The sequence below is a fragment of the Dermochelys coriacea genome, chromosome 25 (assembly GCF_009764565.3).
Source record: "Dermochelys coriacea isolate rDerCor1 chromosome 25, rDerCor1.pri.v4, whole genome shotgun sequence".
Classification (NCBI taxonomy): Eukaryota; Metazoa; Chordata; order Testudines; family Dermochelyidae; genus Dermochelys; species Dermochelys coriacea.
Window position 1 is genome coordinate 9,805,416 of NC_050092.1, and position 19,582 is coordinate 9,824,997.

Genomic DNA, 19,582 nt, shown 5'->3' on the forward strand with positions numbered 1-19,582 from the left:
GCTGCCAGCGTAGACAGGGCTCCATTGCCTTCAGTCCTGTGGCAGCACGAAGTGCCCAGAACAAGCTCTGTGATGGGGGTTAAACCGATCGCCCCAACCTAGTCGACACATATGACTCGAGTGTTGGAGAGGGACAGCCCCGCGCGGTGCAGTAACACTAGTGCAAGTGGACGCATCTGTGCTGGCAGCCGAAGCGATTACCAAACCCAGTATGAGAGGATGGCCAGGCGTGAGTAGTGGCTGACGTCCATCATCCGCTAATCGTGTCCCTGCTGAAGCTGCGGCGTCCCTCGAGTTCCTACTGCAGTGTCCCAGGGGAGAAGGGTTTCTCACATGGGAACGGCTGCAAAAACCAGCATTCACTGGGTCCCTGATGCCAAGCAAACTCCACCGTGCTCCAAACCCTCCCATCGGAGCCCTAGCTAGCAAAACCCCACCATCACCCAAAAGAGAAAAACTAGCTGTCACCACAGATGTTCAAACCACATCCAAACTAAACAGCCGAAATGGTGCTTCACCCCAGCTCCCTGTTCCTAACCCAGTGTATTGCCCCAGTGTCCACAGAAAGCAGAGATGGATGATGTAGTTGGGGATTGGTCCTGCTTCGAGCAGGGGGTTGGACTAGATACCTCCTGAGGTCCCTTCCAACCCTGATATTCTCTGATTCTATGAAGCTCTTTGTCTTGCTGGCTGTATTAGGACATAAGAACCCTTGGTCCTGTCTACTCCACACAGCTGGATTGTTCCCTCCAGTCAATGCTTCAGGCCATTTTTAAATGACCCAAGTGTTGTGGCTTCCACCACTTACCTGGGGAGACTGTGCCACAGTCTAAGCCCACATCACGCGCACCACCTGAAAACCATCTCTCGGGGTTCATACCTAGCTCTACGGCAGGGCAGGCAGGATGAACTGGGACTGCCAAACAACTGAGAGCTGGTTAACATGCTTCTGGCACTGATATCTCAGCGGCAGAATCACAGGGCCGCGGTGGAGGTAGACCTGGGTGGAGGAGCAGGAGCTGGGATGTCTGATGCTTTACCTGTGCTGCAGCCCTGAATCCTGGCTTCGCACACTGTCAGTAGGGGTGGCTAGCATCCTTGGGCCGTTTTAATTGAACCTTCAACCTCTTCATTCCGACCTGGAAGCCGTTCATGGCCTGGATGGCAGTCTGGGCACTGGACGGGTTGTCAAAGCTCACAAAACCTGCAGAACAAAGACCGGCGGGATGGAGAGTGTCGCAGTTTCCCACGGATCTAATGCTCCCGCGTCTGACCAGGACTGGTGGGGTGTGCTGGCCCAAATCCATCCACCCTAGGGTAGCCAGGCCAGTGGAAAACATCCCCCTTCCAGCTGCACCTCGCCAAAAGGCTTCACCCCAGGCTACTAGATTTAGGCTCTGCCACAGTGATCGACACCTTTGCACACTCCAGGCCTGACTGTTGAAATTCAGGCTATCTAGGAATGAGGCCGCATGCCTTGAAAAAAGGCTCCAGCTGGGGAAAAAGGCAGCAGCCTGCCTGGGGAGCACCCCGGGTTCCACTCTGCACGGGTTCCCCATTGACTACAGAGTCCAATTCCAGGTCTCTGCCCTGCTAGTCCATAGGATCGGCCTCTGCTGGCCGAGAGAAACCTCACGCCCGGCAGCCATGATCCCCGAGTTCCATGGACGCTGCTGAGCGGAAGCAGGAGGCTGGTGAGGGCAGCAGACCCAATGGGCGCAGGAGCTGGGCCTAGACGGTGACATCTGCCCCCAGCAGAGAGGAGAGACCCCCAGATGTCACCCTACGTCGAGCCACAGTCAGGGCAAGTCCCAGCCTCCCCGCCATAAAATCTGAGCACGCACAGCAGCAGACCCCCACCCCCGCCCCCGCCCCTCCTGGCCAGTTCACACTCACACACAAACACCAAGCGCACACACCGATAAACATAGCGACCGAAACAAGCCCCTATAAACTAATCATGCCCTGTCTCCTCTAGGTTGGTGTGCTGGCATATTGCTGGGGGGGAGAGGGGCATGTAAATACCTACACTGATAGCATGGACACACACACGCACACACTATGACTCCTTATAGATACACACCTGCACTCCCATATCACCTTGCATATACACAGACATATCCACAAGTCCATACACATATATCCCTTGGTGTGTACACACATACACACAGCCAGTCTATACACAGCCCCAGTCCACATTGGCGTGCACGCATGCACACACACACACATTGCTGAGCTACTCTCTCACACTTCCGCTGTGGCCTCCACTCCACCCAGAGCCGGGGCAGAGACTTCAGGTGCCCCAAACGCCTCTAGATCACTGCTTGCCAGGCCCCAGGGGAATTCATCCCCTTCCAACCTCGTGCCCCAAGTAACTGCTGGCTCACCCAGCCTTACCCCGCTCCGCCCCCGCCCAGCACACCCCACGGCTGCGGGAAAGGGGCCTGCTCACCAAAGCACTTGCTCTGGTTGGTGGCTCGGTCCATGAACACCTTGGAGGAAATAATGTTGCCAAAGGGCAGGAACATTTGCATCAGCTCGTTGTCTCCAAACTCCTGAGGAAGGTGGTAGATGAAGAGGTTGCAGCCTTCCGGACCTGCAGTCAGGGATGGGGAGGGGAGGACGGGACACACAAGTGTGCACAGCCCCCAAGGGAAAGGGGAAAGAAATGGGCTCAGCTCAGAGAACAACTTTGTAAGAGAACCTCTGATAGACCACCTCCCCCTCCTAAACGTCCCTACAGCTCGGTTCTCACTGCCTGCTAAGCTCTGGATCGGAAGAGTTGGGGGGGGGGCTCAGAGGGCAGCCCCCACAGCCACAGTTTGAGAACTACTTATCCCAGCAGGGCCCTGGGAACAACATATGACTGCAGGATTATGTAGAGCAACTTTAGGTATCACAGCCCCCGGATCTCCCCAGTGACACTGGACAATCCCCTTCAGTGATGTGCCAGAGCCTGGGCACTGATGGGTTTGTTCCATTTGCATGAACTGAGCACTGGTGGAAGCTGCTGGGTTGAGAGCCCTGGGGACTCATTGTCGCGGTCTGGACCTTGGATTTGAAGTCCCAGCTGAAAGATGACCACATGGTAAACCTCAAAGATTGCGCTGTATACACCCGGGGAAGGGCTGAGCCAGCACTGCCAACTCAGCCACTGGTCCTGGGCAGCCTACAGATTGCAAACCTGCTGATTAAAGCCGTGAGCCAGACCCTCGATGGAGCCTGCTGCATTGAGCAGGGATGGCCAAGGGAATCCACCCATGGTCCTCCCAGAACGACTGGGAGGAGCCGCTGTAGAGCGATGCCAGGGCTCTCCCCGCATGCTGGGCCAGCTATGCATGCCAATCTCAGGAATCAAACCTTTGGCACGGCAGGGCAGAGCACTAACTGTGCTGCCAGTGCAGGGTGATAACTATCCTCATCACATGAGGGTCACATGATCGAAAGTGACAGGCTGAGAAACAAAACCCCAGGCAGGGGGCCCAGAAAGTCCAAGACATGCAGAGACTGCTTTGGGAGTCTTCTTTGCGGGTGTTTGATGACTGATGGAGTGCAAAGGGTTAAACTCCTCTTCCCTCTCTCTCCCCACTCATCAAGGACCTGATCCAGGCTTTCTGCTGACTTCCACAGGCTGTGGATCAGGCCCTGTGTGACTGGGGACGACCCCAGAAGGGGGCTTGTGCAATTGACGTGGTTTGGTGGCACCAATGCTGCCAGCTTTGAAGCCAAGCCATGGCTCATGTGTTGGGCTTCTCCAGAAGTACTGTGTGGTGCCTGCTTACCCTCCACGGGAGAGATCAGAGCCCACAAGGCTCAGCTCCCCAAAGGGAATCTCACGAGCATCAGAGCATCAGCCCCCAGACTGGAGCTTTCCATTGTCCCAAGTCCTCACCTTCTCGCTGCTGCTGCTGCAGGATAGGATGTGGCTGGGGGATGGTCTGGGCTATTGGGGTGATGGTCGTGGTCGGATACATGGCTGTGGTCAACGAGACGTAACAAACCAGTTATCCAACAGAACGTGAACACAAGGAAGTCTAGGGGAGGGCCGTGAAAGGGGACAGGTACCTGCATACTGCTGAACCCCGGTAAAGGCTGGGTGCAAGGTCTCTGCCACGGAGGGGCTCTGAGCTGGAGCGAGGGAGAGAAAGAGAAAGAGAAAGGAATGAAAAGGGAATCCTGGGAGAGCTACATATGCACTCCCTGACTCTGCCGCAAGCCCAAGGGACCCAGAACAGCTGCCAGGAGCTATGAGAAACTCCTTGTTTGGGAAGCCAGGGAAGGTTACTAGTTCTGGCTCCCCGAGGTCTCTGGCTTGTGACGTGTGGCTAAGCCCGGACACAGAGAGGGTGAGAGAGAGAGACCTAGAACAAGCAGGGATGGGTAGCGGGAGGAGAGAGAACACATAATGGAACTAGAGCCACAGCATTTCATTGGGGAGATGGTGGAGTTGATTGGATCATCTGGCCGTACGAGCCAGGAAGGTGGCAATCAAAGGTCCTCCCCTTCCGCCGTACCTGGGTAGGGCACAAGGCCGTTGGCGTAAACCGTCTCCAAGGTGGGGTGGCTACTTGGGAAAGGCACCACCCCAGTGAACCCGTTTGTGATTGGCGCTACCAGCCCTGGAACTGCAGCTGTGCCCAGGAGAGGAGGTGAGTGTAACCCTGAGGGAAAAGGCAAACAAATCCCACATTAGCTTGGCCTCCACAACCCACCAATGAGTCTGCACAGCGATTCATTATCCTCTTCTGGCTGGCACTGCTGCAAAGAAGCTCACAGCCCTAGAACCACCGGACCAGGAGTGACCTTGAGAGGTCTCCTAGTCCAGTTCCCTGCTGGAGCCTCAGCTGGACTAGACAGGGCAGTGCCATGGGGAATAGGTGCACAATGCCACAGGCCTAAATAGCATTGGTAAGGCACTGCTGTAAAGACATTTGCAGCACTGGAGCTCTGCAGGCCAGGGATAGTCTACTGCTCTGTTGTCTAGCCCAATGGGGCCTCATTCTGGGTTGTTACCTAAACACTACATGGGTAAATAATAATAATAGTAACTCTGCTCTACTCAGAGCTGAGCGTGATGGGCACCTACCTGAGGTCGGGGCAATAGGGGTGGCTGGTAGCCCGTTTAGACTGACCGCGCCGATCTGCTGGATATGGCATGGGGAAAAGGTGACACTTGGACTCAGGTAGCTGCCATGAGACGTGGAGAGAACCGTCGTCTGCTGCTGCATCAGCTGTGAAATGAAGCAAAGAGACATCCTTTCAGCCTTGGTGCCAGGATACGTCTAGTAAGTTACTCAGCCCCGGGCTCCAGGGCCAGACCCCGACCCATTCACACAGCACCCACATGCTAACCCCACTCCAGCTACTAACTCAGCCACAGGATCTGATAGGCAGGTTTCATCTCCCACCAACCACTGGGGGGGGCCAGACTCCAACAATCCACCCCAAATTCTAGAGCTCAGAGGGCTGCTAAGGGCGGGAGCAGCCTGGCTGGCGAGGCCCTCCCTTGTGATGGGGCTAGGAGCAGCACAGGGAGCACTGGCCATCCTTGCACCCCGGATACGCACCTGGGCGACGGCTCCTGCAGGGACAGCTCCAGGCCAGCAAGGCACCACAAACACAACCTCACAGCCAAACCCCTCTGAGCTTCAACCCCAAATTGGCTCCAGTGGATTTGATCGTGGGTCTGATTCAACAGAGGAAGCAGCCGATTCCCTGCAGCTGGGCTGGGACGCAGCCGGACAAGCTCCTGGGAAGAGCCGCTCCCAAGAGGTTTATGTCAATGTCTGACCCAAACCCTGGCCTCGACTCAGCTCCCAAACTCCAGTCTCAGCCAGATCCAGCTCATAACAACACCCCCCTCACTGCCCCAGCCCATCTCTCTAGTACTGTAACAAATCCACTGCCTACTGGTTTGTTTCTGGGCTGCACACCATGACCCCTCATGGCAGCAGCAAGGCTAGAACTTGAGGATCTTCCTGTTCTGAAAACATGGGTCCCTAGAGTTTGAGCTAAAGTAGAATCACTCTTAGCAGTATGGGGTCAAGGACACACAGTTGAAAAGCTCTGATTCTGTTCCACAAAGGGCAGCGGTACTGCATACATATTCACCAGCTCATTACAAGGGAAGCCCACAGGCACTTCGATGCGTTGTGGTGACAGAACTGCCTCCACCCCATGCTCCTCCTCCCAATCTTGTCTTCATCTACTCATGAAGGGAGACCTTATAAATGAACCAGACAAGTTAGAGATGCTCAAGGACTAGTAAGGCATTTCCTCCCAGCCCTCTCCCACCAGGGGACCAGTGCAAGACTGCTCTCTAGGAAGTATTCCTTAGTGTAGGGTCCAGTATGGTTTTCAATAGCCCGAAGGATGGGAATTCCACTAGCCAGCTCTGTGTGATCGCTCCCCTCACACCCTGCCCATTGCCAGGATCCGGCTGTTATACATTGGTATTTTTCTCAGACACATGCAATCCCTTTTAGACTCCACACTAACACCACACAGTACTCACAGGGGCTAAGATCACATCACAGACTTTGCCATATAAAATCAGAGCAATTTTGCCTCCAGAAGTGGCCTCCACCTGGTGCCTCAGAGGAAGGCAAACCCCCTTGCCCTCATAATGCACCTGGCTAACTAGGCAGTGATGCACTTTGTGGGAGGGGAGGGGGAGGAAGGGAAAATTCTTCCTGACCCCAGTGGCCATCTGTTGATGCTCTGAAGCATGAGATTTGATTACACAGATCTTAGCGCAAACAGCTGCAAAAGTTATTAATGACCACCAAATTTTCCAGCCCCTTTATAACCCTGTGATAGCATCGGACACCGTCGTTTCACACAGGCAAGAATGACAGTGAGTAAATTGTGTGACATTTGCAGGGAGGAAGACCTTTGTGTGATGATCCAAGGTGCCCAGGCTGGGTGCTAATGAGTCCAGAAGACTCAATAGAGAATCCCCTTATATGCACTCCCCTCCTGTCTCTTCTCAACTCTAATGGATACTGCATCAACTTAACTCAGCCCTTAATAAGACTGAGCATATACAGGGCCTTTGCAAGCAATGTAGCCCAGAGATCAGCAAACACAGGGGACCGAAGCAGTGAGTTCTAGAGTCAAGGGGCTGGTAGCTCCTAGACAGATAAATCTAGCTTGGGCACCTCATCCGATCACTGTTGTTGAGTCAAAATAGGAGTTGGCTAAGTTGTGGTGTTAATGTCTCTTCATAGTGGCACGAGCAAGGCATGCTGGAGCAGTATTCAGCTCAGCAGGGCAGCAGTGGGATGGGTGGGAGAATCATGGAATCACAGACATGTTGGGCTGGAAGGGACCTCGAGGGTCATCTAACCCAGCCCCTGTGCTCAGGTTGGACCAAGTAAACCTAGCTTTGTAGCTCCCATGAGATCTACAGGGGGTGGAAGGGGAATCAATAAAGTGTTTTGGCTTCTGGGCAGAAAATTCCCTTCCTTGAAGGCACCTGCACCCCGCAGTGGGAGTCACACCACCCGTGTCGCTTATCCATGCAGGGCGCAGTATTAGTGGGAAAGAGTGTAGTTTGACTGCCACACTCTCCCACCCCAAAGGGAATGCCACAAGTGAGGAGAGTGAACTCCTGCACCACGGCTACCACCCCAGGACCTCTGCGCAGAGCCCTCAACATGCTAATGGAAAGACCACAGAGCCACTCTCTGGAACGCCACATGGACACTCCCTGGAAGAAGCTGCTTGTCTGCGTTGTCACTATTCCCGCACGTGTGGTTCTTCCAGTGGCACCCACTTCTAAGCAAAGCAGGGATAAGCCTGGTGGTTACTGGACTGGGAAACCGACTAGGCCAGGCAAGTCAGGGTTGGGAGTGTCATGGCTATCTCAGTAGGTAGACCAAGAGAGGGTATCAAACCAATACCCCAGGTTGGTGCTACGTGGCGCTGCTGTCTTTGGGAGATGATGTTAAGCCAAAGTCTTAATCACTCATCGTCCTTACACAGGGTCACAACTGTTTTCCTTCTCTGCCCTGGGTAGGGGATTACCATCTCCATTGTTCTAACCCGTCTGATCGCTTCGGCCCAGAGACCCAGCAAGTCACAAGCTGGCAAAAATCTGCCAGCATATGACGGAGCAAACAGATCAAAAGAGGTTCCCTTGGAATTATGCAGTGCCCCCATCACTTGCCGCACCGATACATTCTAATAACGGCGTCCACTTGGCCGGGGGCAGCCGCAAGTGTCAAGTCCTCCGCGTCAGGGCTGCCCTGGAAAAACCTGTAGCCATTCCAGAGATCAGCCAAGCTCTAACTCAGCACAAGCCCTGTCACTTGAGGCTGCTCACTGGATTAATGTTCGGAATACTTCTACAAGGACCCTGCTAGCAAATCCCTCCCCGCTACGACCCCTTCCGCATATGATGCGGGGTGCTTCAAAGGGTGACCACTGCAGAGACTCGCGACACCCTGATGTAGTGAGGACGAGAACAGGCCAGGATCCCACCTCCAGAGAGAGGAGAAGCCAAAGATCAGGACAAGCCTAAGGTCCAAGGCAAGCAACAATCCAAGATTAAAGGCCCAGGGCTGGGCCACAGTCAATGAGAAGAGAAGGGGGAGGGATGAGTATAAAGCCAAAGGGAAGGAAAGCAGGCCAAGCCAAGAGTCAAGGAGGAAAAGGCCAGAAATGAAGTCAAGGAGAAGGAGTGGGAGGCAGGGCCAGTCAAGAGTGAAAGAGAAGATGAAGGCCAAGCCTAAAGTCAAAGACCTCTCACACCATGACCTCCCTGCATCCCCGCCCCTGCCTGCCCCACAACCTAACACACAAACCAGAAACTACCATGGACAAAAGCCCCACTGCGCCAATGCTGGCCCCCTTGGCTAGGATCTTGTTACAGCTAAACTAAATCAAGGGTGGCCAGTAGTTGGAGGGGGAGCTTGAAGCAAACCCTGGGGTGCTGGAGAAGGCGATGCTGGTAGCTTAGGACAAGGCACTGTCCTGTCCAGGTCCTTACTGAACCAGGGTGCTGGTGAGAGGAGGAGGAGTCGTCATTTCAATGGGACGTAACACCAAGGTCGTTACAGATCCTGAAATTGTTTTCCATGAGAAAAGTCCATGAGCCAATCCTGGCCAAGGTCCAGCTCACTCATGTGCTGGCTCCCTGAACTCCCCACTGCAGTTTCAGTTTGACACGGATGGTGTTCTTCCTCGCATCCTGCCCCACCTCCTTGGGTGACCCCATTCAACGGCTGCCGTATTCCCGGGCAGAGGTGGCTGCATTTGGGGGAGAGTGAGGCGTGAGTCCCATGCGGGTACAAATTGGGAACCTTTGACATGAGATCCACCTAAACGACTGACATCAATTGGGGTTAGGTCTAGGCAGCTTTTCCTCCCTCCAAACTCAGACAGTGTTCTTCCCTCGTGTGAGAGTGCATGGCAGGAAGGGGTCCATGGGACAAAGGGGACTGAATGAAGGTTGCACCTAAGTCCAAAGTGAAAGGGGCACCCGTGGGTACAAACTCTCTCACTCCGCTCCCAAGTGGGAAGTCAGAAGGATGACCCAATAGTCAGGGCCCTACCCTGGGATTCAGGAGACCTGGGTTAAATTTTTTGCTCCAGCATAGCCTTGAGGAAGTCACTGAGGGTACATCTACACTGAAGTAGAAGTCCTGTGGCACAGCCATAGCTGACCTGGGTCAGGTGACTTAGGCTCATGGGACTCGGGCTGCAGGGCAGGGTGGACATTTGGGCTTGGACTTGAAACCCCATGAGGGGGCTGGGATCAAACATCAGCACTGCAATTTGTAGTCCGGCAGCCCAAACTCCACAAGCCCCAGTCAATTGTGCCGGGCTCTGAGACGTGGCGCTGCGGGTTTTTTATGACAGTGGAGACATATGTAGTCTCTCTGGGCCTTTCTACCTTACATGAGGTGGTCAGCTGTCCTGAAGATGAAAATAACCAACCAGAGTTGGATGCTTCACAGGAAGGTAGGATTTGCTTCGTCAGATGGGACCATTGGTCCCTCAGGCTTGGAATCTTGCCTCTGAAAATGGCCCAGATCCCACTGAAAATAACAGTATCGCCATCACCCAGCTCTTGGACAACAGCCTTCCGCTCTGGTAGCCCTGATCTGCAGCCAAAGGACCTGAGACCCCGTACAGTATTAGGTCTTGAGTCTGAAAACATCCACTCAATGTGCAGCGGCAGTCACAAAAGTGAACAGAATTCTGGGAATCATTAAGAAAGGGATAGATAATAGCACAGAAAATATCATGTTGCCTCTATATAAATCCATGATACACCCACATCTTGAATACTGCATGCAGATGTGGTCACCCCATCTCAAAAAAGATGTATTGAAATTGGAAAAGGTTCAGAAAAGAGCAACAAAAATGATCAGGGGTACAGAATGGCTTCCGTATGAGGAACGATTAATAAGACTGGGACTTTTCAGCTTGGAAAAGAGACGGCTCAGGGGAAATATGGTTGAGGTCTATAAAACCATGACTGGTGTGGAGAAAGTAGAAAAGGAAATGTTGTTTACTACTTCTCATAACACAAGAACTAGGGGTCACCAAATGAAATGAATAGGCAGCAGGTTTAAAACAAATAAAAGGAAGTATTTCTTCATACAATGCACAGTCAACCTGTGGAACTCTTTGCCAGGGGATATTGTGAAAGCCAAGACCATAACAGGGTTCAAAAAAGAACTAGATAAGTTCATGGAGGATAGGTCCATCAATGGCTATTAGCCAGGATGGGCAGGAATGGTGTCCCTAGCCTCTGTTTGCCAGAAGCTGGGAATGAGCGAGAGGGGATGGATCACTTGATGATTCCCTGTTCTGTTCATTCCCTTTGGGGCACCTGGCACTGGCCACTGTTAGAAGACAGGATACCGGGCTAGATGGACCCTTGGTCTGACCCCATAGGGCTGTTCTTATGTTCTTAGGAGTCTATCCCAGGCATAACCAGCAAGGAAAGAAATATAGCAGAGCCAAGTACGTTCTCCTCAATCTGAGGACTCTCCTAGCCACGGTAGGCTACGTGATCACGCCAGCAAAGAGAGAAACGCTCCAGATCCAACTGTGTTGGACTAGATCCTGAGCACTGCAGCAAAAGCTAAGAGAGAAACCCGTGAGGACCCAGATAGTGAGGACTCACAACGCACTGGGGCACAATCATTCCCAAGGGCTAAGAGAGCAATACACCCAACCCAGGGACACTGTACTGGATGCTAGAGAAATATATCACAACTCGAAGACTGCATATCCAGGGGACAAGCCCCAGGCATCCAAACAGCCCACAAACCTAGGGAACGTCTACACTGCAATCCCGGGGTGTGATTGCAGCTTGAGCTGACTTCTCCAGGATAAGCTTTAATCTAGCTAGGCTGGGTCCCGGAGCAGTGAAACGACAGCACACCCGTCAGCATGGGGTAGCGTGGGACTGCAGCATAGACAGGCCCTACGAGAGAACTACACCAGGGCACACTTGAACTGTCTCTCAGGACTCCCAGACACTTCAACCGGTCCACTAGCTACAGCAGGCACTGTACTGAAGCAACACGTCTCAACTCAGAAATGAGACCAGATCTCTCCCGGGGGCCTGTCGGCCAACCAATCACACCCACTAGGAGAAACGCATCGGGGCCGGATTGTGTGTCTCTCTCAGGCCCTGCAGCACAGCTAGCACGACAGGCTGAGAAGGGAACCCAGGAGACCACAGCTGACCGCTCTGGGAGCTGGTTGGTCTCCGCCAGCCCTGGTCTCCGTGGTGTCATGCCACGGCGATAGGGCCCCGCGATACTCACAGCCTGCGCGTACGCGCTGTATGGGCTGAACGGCAAGGTGAGAGACGGAGTGAAAATCCCCAGCTGCCCCACCATTTGCTGCATCCGACGTAGAGTCCTCTCCTTATCGGTGTCAGCAAACTTCACGACTAGACTGGAGGAGGCACCCTGGGCACAGAGAGAGGAGACAGAGAGAGAGACAGAGATAGAGAGAGAGAGAGAAGAGCACAGCAGTGAGGGCATCGGGCAGCGTTGGCGGGAGAGGCAGGACAGAGCGGAAGAGAGGAGGAGAGTCAGCAGAGCAGCAAATGTCAGAGTGAAAGGCTCAGGCTGAGATCTGAACCCAAGTGCTAGGAGGAGCCCTGCCCAGACACACAAGCTCGTGGACACAGCTACAGACACGCACACAAGAAAAAACAGTTGCTGCAGCAGGGGTGTACAAGGGCGGCCAGTTGCAGGTGCAGCGCCAAGCATCCGGCTGTCCTCACACCCACACGACACACGGCCGCAGACGCTGGCAGTGAGGTGACAGGAAGGCACCGGTACAGCACTGGTGTACAGGGCACATACCCACAACTGTGTATGCAGGCAAACAAGTGACACATGCATCCTAGAATAGCAATGCAAAGTCCCACAGCTCCCGGGGTGACACGGAGAGAGAACGCACAACTTTATGGCAGCCATCGCTCCGGCACACAGGACAGATGTTGCTTCCCACCCCCAAGCATGTACAAAGCATGTACACCCCTGCACACCATACCCCAGAATACTCACAGTCACACCCAGTCTGGACACAATCGCACGCTTCTTTCTACACCCCTCCCCCCACCCCCGGGTGACGGAAAGGCAGACAACAGGGCACACGCACACCGCCATATGTACAGGCAGAGTAGATACAGATATACCCTGTCCCCGGGCACCCCTAATCACCGCGACCCCAAACCAATCACAGATACACAATTGCAAACTCTAACATCCGGGTAACGAGGCGGCACATCAGGTCACACACAGCCACATGCCTATCGGAGCCCAAATACACACACACGCCCTGCCCCGTCTGCTCACAGTCAGACCTACTGTGGCAAACCTGCACAACGACCGCCACCCCTGCCTAAGATAGTCAGGATGATGGGATGCACTGGGCACACACAACCAAACGTGTAGGCAGAGCAGTAACACATACTCCCATGCAGTCCCAGCCACACAGGACACAACACACGATGTGCTTGTTGCTCTGCTGAGTGGTGATGGGGGTTCCCAGCCACAGATGGATGGGGAGCGGTCACTTGAACAGAGATGGGGAGCAGGGGGCGTGACGGGTACCTTGGACTCATACTCACAGGCATCGTCTGGCTGCCGTGCAGTGCGTGGATTGCTGCTTGAGCCTCTGTGTGAGACGAGAACTTTACAAAGGCACAGCCTGGAGAGGGACAGAGAGCAAGGGAGACTGCAGGTGAGAGCAAACCCGCGAGGGAGGCCGGGAGCCAGGCGCCACCTGCGTACTGGGGAGCGGGCCCGAGGCTGGATCCGAACCGGCCCAGAGTCTGAGATCCGGATCCTGCTGCTCAGGCTGATCCCTATAAAGCATTCCAGGGCCAGGGCCAGGGCCAGGGCCAGGAGGACAGATGGAGGCAGGCAGGATGGCTTGGCAGGTGCTCCAGCTGATTCAGGTAGACAGCTGGGCACATCAACGTCTGCCGACCCCGGGACTCGCCCCAAGCCATGTTCCCCCTCTCCGAAGCAGGCCTCTCCTCTTGCCTGCCACCCTCCATCTTTGGTGGAGAAACAGCCCTGAGGTACAGACCCGCCCAGCGCAGGGGTTGAGTTGGGCACACCCCAGCGCGCAGAGACAGCAGGGCAGAGTCCTACCTGTGGAGCAGGCATGACAGACAGAGGAGGCTCGCACCTTTACTGTTGCCATCAGGTCCCCGGAGCACGGTACATTCGTCAATGACCCCAAATGGTTCAAAGAGCCGGAGCACGTCATCCTCAGACTGCTGCTTATTTAACATCCCCACAAACAGCTTCCTGTCCCCTAGGGGCAAACACAGAAACATCAACCTTCTGTGAGTCTCGCGGCTCTGAGAACAAGGACACGGGGCATCCGGCCTTGGGCATGTAACACACGGGCAGGTAAGTTACTTTCCTTGGGCCACAATTCATCCCGGACATCAATCCAATGGGATTCCTGTTACACCAAGCAGGGATCCAGCCCCCTAAGAGTTAATAACTCTTTGCGTTTCCTTAGCTCCTTCCATCAGAGGATCTCAAAGCACACTGCGGATGTTAAAGAGTGAAACCTCATAGGCCCACCCCCTGCAAGGTGGGTATTATCCTCCCCACATGACAGGTGAGGAAACATGATTTGCCCGGCGGGTCTATGGCAGAGGTAGGGGATGGAACCCAGGAGCCCTGACTTCTAGTTTCCCAGCTCTCACGATGAGGGAGGGACTAGCTGTAGCTCCCAGCCCGCACAGGCTTTAACCACTAGACCCCTCTCCGGTGTCTTGAGACAGAAAAAGAACCCAGGTGTCCTGGCTCCCAGGCTCCCGCACTCTAGAAATGTTGCCAAAGGGTTAGCGCTCATGCCAGAGAGATGGGGGGGGGGGCAGAGGGAGTACAAAGATCCCCTCCTCTCTCTCCCTCCTACTGTCCACAGGACATGGCTTGAGAGCTTAGCACACTCTGGTCCAGGGCGGATGAAAGGCACATGGCTACATTCACGTTAAGCAGCGAGTTGCTTTAGATTATTTAATTGTAAGGGAGAAGCTCAATTCAAGGTTACTCTGGGAGAGTGTATGTGGATGTGGGGGGAGCAGAAGTGATGACAACAACAGGGTGCTTTCTTCCTGCTCCCACCCTGCCCTACTCCCTTCTCCATCACCCCCCACAAAACAGCCCCTGATCCGGCCCGAAGCCCAGGTGCCGATGCTAACATCTTACAGCCGGGTGTCATTAGGCCGGTGAGAAACATGGTGTCTGGTTGCGTTGGCAGCATGGAGCTCTGGTCTCTGGATCACACCAGCTGGTTACTCACAGGGCCTGACCCCAGAGATGATCCTGCCCCCCATCCCGCAGAGGGGTCGTGTCACTGAAACGGTTAAATACGGCCTCTGGAACGTGCATAAGAGAAACGCCCCGCAGGGAATGACTGTGTCAGGATGAGGTTTAGGAGGAGCAGCGAGGGAAGGTTCCTTATTGTTAGTGACAGGATCAGAGGGGCTGGCTTCAAACCAAACCAATTGAATGTGACGTGTGTCAGGGAAAATAGCGAGGAGGCTGCTATCTGCTTGAGAGTGCAGTGACCTGAAAAACAACAGGTCTGCAAGCTACAATAGCACAGGGAGGCAGGGGTGGGGGAGGCTTTCATGCTGTGGGCAGCACCCACTGGCTTAGAAAGTGGCTCCCCATCTAGGTAACCCAGTGCTCTGTTCCGCCCCCACCCCCCCACACACATGCGCACACATGGGGACACGTGAGGGGAGGGCCCACACGTGCCGGCACACACTTACACAAGAGTGCATTGGGAGACACATGCGCACACCCATAAATAATGGACGTGACCACACACAGGCTCATGCATGCCCGGCAACATGCATCGCACGGTGACTCCGCGGATGCTCTCAGAGCCACGTTTCCAGAGAGAGAGACGTGCAGACAGATACGCACTCCTGCTGTACGGACAGTGTGCGGAGACAGATGTACAGCTGCGGGCACACACATGCATTCACTCACACAAACACACAGGTCTCATTCAATGTCAAGGTATTTTCATGGGACAAGCTGCCCTCTGATCAACTTGATTGAAAGGGATAAAAGTCACGGGTCTGGCTCTTGATTCGCAACAGGGTGGATGACCAGAGAAGACAGCCCCATTTTTTTTAAGACAAAGGTTCCTGACCAATGCTGTTTGCAACGCTCCAGCTTCTTAGATCTGCATAGAATTTTAAACATTTTCATTTGCTTGTCACCGTTTTACCCTCCTCTCTGCCCTTGGCAATGAAAATAAATGGGACAGTTTCACTCTGGAGTGGTTAGTCAAGTTCATCTTATTGTGAGTATTTACTATTTGTATCATGGCAATGCCTAGCAACCCTAGTCCAGAATCAGGACCCCATGGTGCAAGGTGCTGTACAGCCAACTAAGAAGGAAGACAGCCCCTGCTCCAGACAGCTCAAAGACTACGTGCTAGTCAGGAAGCAACAGGTGGACAAAACAAACAAGTGGGGTGTTGAGGATGAGGTAATAAAATGAACAGAGTTTAACAAACAATGGAAATGTTCAGGGTCTCATGCACACATTCTAATGCTGCAGTGTCAGGGTTGCAAACACTGCAGGGCATATATTCTTTAAAAACACATCCGTGTTGGATCAACTGGGGAAAAATATCAGGGAAATATTTCTATTGATCTAAGACACTGTAAAAAGTCTGGTATTTTAACAAACACCTAAACTTTGAGACAAAATTGACCTGCTGGAATCCCTTTCTATACATTCCTCAGACACCCAGTACAGTAGACCACTAACCAGTCCCAATTCCTGCCCACCAAGCTATGCTTCGTGCCCAGAGATGGTCAGAATGGGATGGGGCAGCAACTGGGGAGGAGATTTATATTTTTTTTAAAAATGTGTTAAGTTCATAGATTCCCAGGCCAGAAGGGACCATTGTGATCATCTAGTCTGACACCCCCGCCCCCGTATAACACGTTCCCCAATACTTCCTGTTTGAACGAGAGCAGATCTTTCAGAAAAACATCCAATCGTGATTTTAAAATTGTCAGCGATGGAGAATTGGATTGGGATTTGCTTTTGAAAGATGATTGGCTGTTTGGATCTGAATCTAATTTTATCCAAAGTGGGATTCTGTTTGTCCAGGGAGGGGGGAATGAATGGGGAAGGGGAGTGAGGATTTCAGCTAAACTGTTCCATTTTGGGCCTGTCCCATATTTTAATACAAATGCCTGTTGGTTGCAATTGTCCCCGCGAGAATGATTCTGGGCAAAGCGATATTCCTTTGGAACCATGAGGCACTAGCTAGCATTGGACGTGTCAAAAGGGAACACTATCAACTTGAAAGCGGTCAGTTTTAAAAATCAATTGCAAGTCGTTTCAGGTTCTCCACCAGCCCCGAGTCCCCTGGATATTTTGTTATGTTTTCACTATCATATTTTTCCTGTTTTTTTTTTTAAATAAATGTTCCTCTCTCTCTTGTCACTGCATGAAAGTCCCACACAAACAACACCGAATGTTTCCCACTCTCTCAATTTTATCACAAGTCTTGCAATATTTGCTAGGGGCATTTCTGAAATTTCCAGCTCTGGGAGTCCTGTGATTATGTGTGAATCTTGCTTTCATTTTTTTTTTAATGTAAGCTTCTATCCCTCCTAGTTGTGGCATAAAGCTTGAAAACATGAACCCTTAAAGACCCAAACATCAGAAAGCAAATAAAACAATCTCAACTTTTTTTTTTGGAGCCTAACTTATGAATGCTGGGAATTGGCAATATTGCAACAGGGGAAACTGACAAAGGACAATACAGGGGAAATGTTATAGTCATTTTCACTCAGTGCTGTCCAATACGCAAACTTGGGGGAGGAGAGAGAAATAAATATTTTCCCCCTTTAATCCTTTTCTGTTAACAACGGTAGGTTAACAATGTGGAAGACTTTTATTTTGATGCCGTCGCTTTAATTAAAAATATTTTAATGATTAAAGCAAACCTCTCACTCCCCTTTGCTGCCCAGCACTCAGCCCCAAAGTCGCAGCTAATGTTCTTGATTGCATTTTCCTGGTAAAAGCTGCAGCTCTTCCCCCAAACTCCTCACCTGGCTCCTAGTCCCTTCCTATTATGGGGGCGTCAGCAACCACTTTGAAGTTGAGCATCAGTGGCTGAGCCCGCACCGCCCACAGTTCTGCAGCTGGCCAAGCCACCAGGAGCCCCTGGCATCTTGCAGTGGTTAGAACAGCCCCCTGGATCTGAAGCATAGGGGCTGCTGCATTATTGCCCTGGCCTGTGGAGCTATTGCAAGCCAAGCTGCTGGCCCCCTCTGTCTCTCTGCTCAGCCACATAGCCCCCCCTTTCTCCACCTTCTTTCCACCTCTTTTTTTTCACCCTCTGATCAGCAATTTCCCAGACTGTCCAGCAACCACGAAAATTGTCTCTTATCCCTGACTGTTGGAGTTGGAGTTCCCATGGAAACCCATTTTCGGGCAGGCCGTCGTTCAGGCAGGTTGGGGAAGGGAGGGCACCAGGAGGGGCCTAGCGCAGAGTGGATTTCTGATGGAGCGATGACGAGGAACACTGGAGGGTTTTAAGGCTGAACGGTTCAGCCATTAGAGGGAGAAACAGCAGGGGATGCTGCTCCTGTTTAAAACCCAGTGGAATTAGGTCATCTGGCCAAACAGCTGTTGGCGGGGGTGGGGGGAAGAAGAGCAAGGATGGCTGTGGGAGAGGAAGGCGACCCCCTTGTGCAGCCCGTTACGGATGGGATGGTTCCCACGATAAATCTCACTGGGAACGCAGGGAGCTTCCTCGTCACTAATACAGTGCTAATGGGCTCGGGTGAGCAATCACTATCAGCTCAGAGCAGCAGAGCGTTCGGTGGCTCCTGGGAAATCAAGCTGGCCCCTTCCACTGGGCTGGGAGCGGAGGCGGGTGGGGAAGGGGCTGGGAAGTGAAAGCCCACAATCCCTGCCTTGCAAAGGACCAGGTGATGGCAGTCGCCAAAGAGGGACCAGGGTGCCCCCTCTCATTCAGGGCCCTCCTCTCAGCTCCTTGCCCCCAGCAGCGGTGGGATTCAGGGGACAGGCCTAATCCCCAGTATCCCCCGCAGGCCACGAGGGGCAACAGTCTCTGAGCCACATGAGGTGGAGAACAGGGCGTTCCTTCCCCAGCTCCAGCCGGGTGGTTAATTCACTGCGATGATGATTTTAAAGCTGCCCCAGGCCTGGCTTTTGTCCTTTGCTTCATCATCATCATCATCATTATTATTATTATTTTCTAAAATCCCTCAAACTCATGTAAATTGCTGATTATTTCTCCCTTGCTCTGGCCTCCCTGTCTCAGTCTCATTAGTATTTCCCTTCTCCTCTGACCCTCTTTGCCTTTATGGTTTCTTTCCTCTTCCTCGTGCTCCTTGCTCTTTTCTTCTCACTCTTCTCATTTTATTCCTTCCCTTTTTGATTTATTTTTTCCTGGTCCTGCAATATATTCTCTCTTCTCCCCTTCTAACCTTGCTCTAGCTCGTCCCTCGCTCCCAGTCTTTCCCGTCTCTCCCTAGCCAGCGTTCCTTTTCAACTCCCCCAGACAGATTATCAGCAGCTTGATTTCACCCAGCTCAATTTCCCACCCAGCCCCCTTTAGCCCCTCCCCAGCCACACCATTCGGTACAGGTTTTTATGCCGCCTTCATCACCACCATGGCATGGGAGCACTGTCCAGCAGTACATTAAGCATCATGACTCACATCTGTCACATGTGGTTTGTGCTCTCTCTCTCTCATCCTCTCCCCAAGGGGAGAACTGGGTGTGCAGAGGATGGCTTGCTTTGGTGGTGGGGGGCGGCGGCGGGGGTTGTTTTGAAATGCACAGGGTGCTGCTGAATGTCAGAGCAGGTAGGTCAGAGAGGCATGCAGTGCTGGCCACGTGGCGTGCAAGGTGGGGAGGTTTATGATGACCCCTAATTCCTGGTGAATTCATGCCACAGCTTTGGACTGCTTCCCAAGAAAGCATTGCCTCCTGCCCCGACGACGAGCTTCCCCCCTGCACTAGCCCTGCCAGGCTATCTTGCAGTTCTGGAAAAGCGCCTTTCCTTTC

General features: G+C 53.1%; 1 protein-coding gene across 3 annotated transcripts in view; it reads right to left on the reverse strand.

Moving 5' to 3' along the window:
• CELF5 (CUGBP Elav-like family member 5) overlaps positions 1-19,582 on the reverse strand; it is a 58,447-nt gene that overhangs the window by 1,631 nt on the left and 37,234 nt on the right. For 2 of the 3 annotated variants that reach the window (XM_038383959.2, XM_038383958.2), the window contains exons 4-12: positions 13,675-13,803; positions 13,109-13,188; positions 11,790-11,936; positions 5,087-5,231; positions 4,515-4,661; positions 4,066-4,128; positions 3,893-3,976; positions 2,453-2,596; positions 1,041-1,204 (exon numbers count right to left, since the gene is read on the reverse strand). In XM_038383959.2, coding sequence (XP_038239887.1) covers positions 1,077-1,204; positions 2,453-2,596; positions 3,893-3,976; positions 4,066-4,128; positions 4,515-4,661; positions 5,087-5,231; positions 11,790-11,936; positions 13,109-13,188; positions 13,675-13,803 — 1,067 coding nt within the window. In that variant the 3' untranslated portion in view covers positions 1,041-1,076. The remainder of the gene's footprint in view (positions 1-1,040; positions 1,205-2,452; positions 2,597-3,892; positions 3,977-4,065; positions 4,129-4,514; positions 4,662-5,086; positions 5,232-11,789; positions 11,937-13,108; positions 13,189-13,674; positions 13,804-19,582) is intronic. The other variant, XM_038383960.2, reaches the window with a different exon arrangement.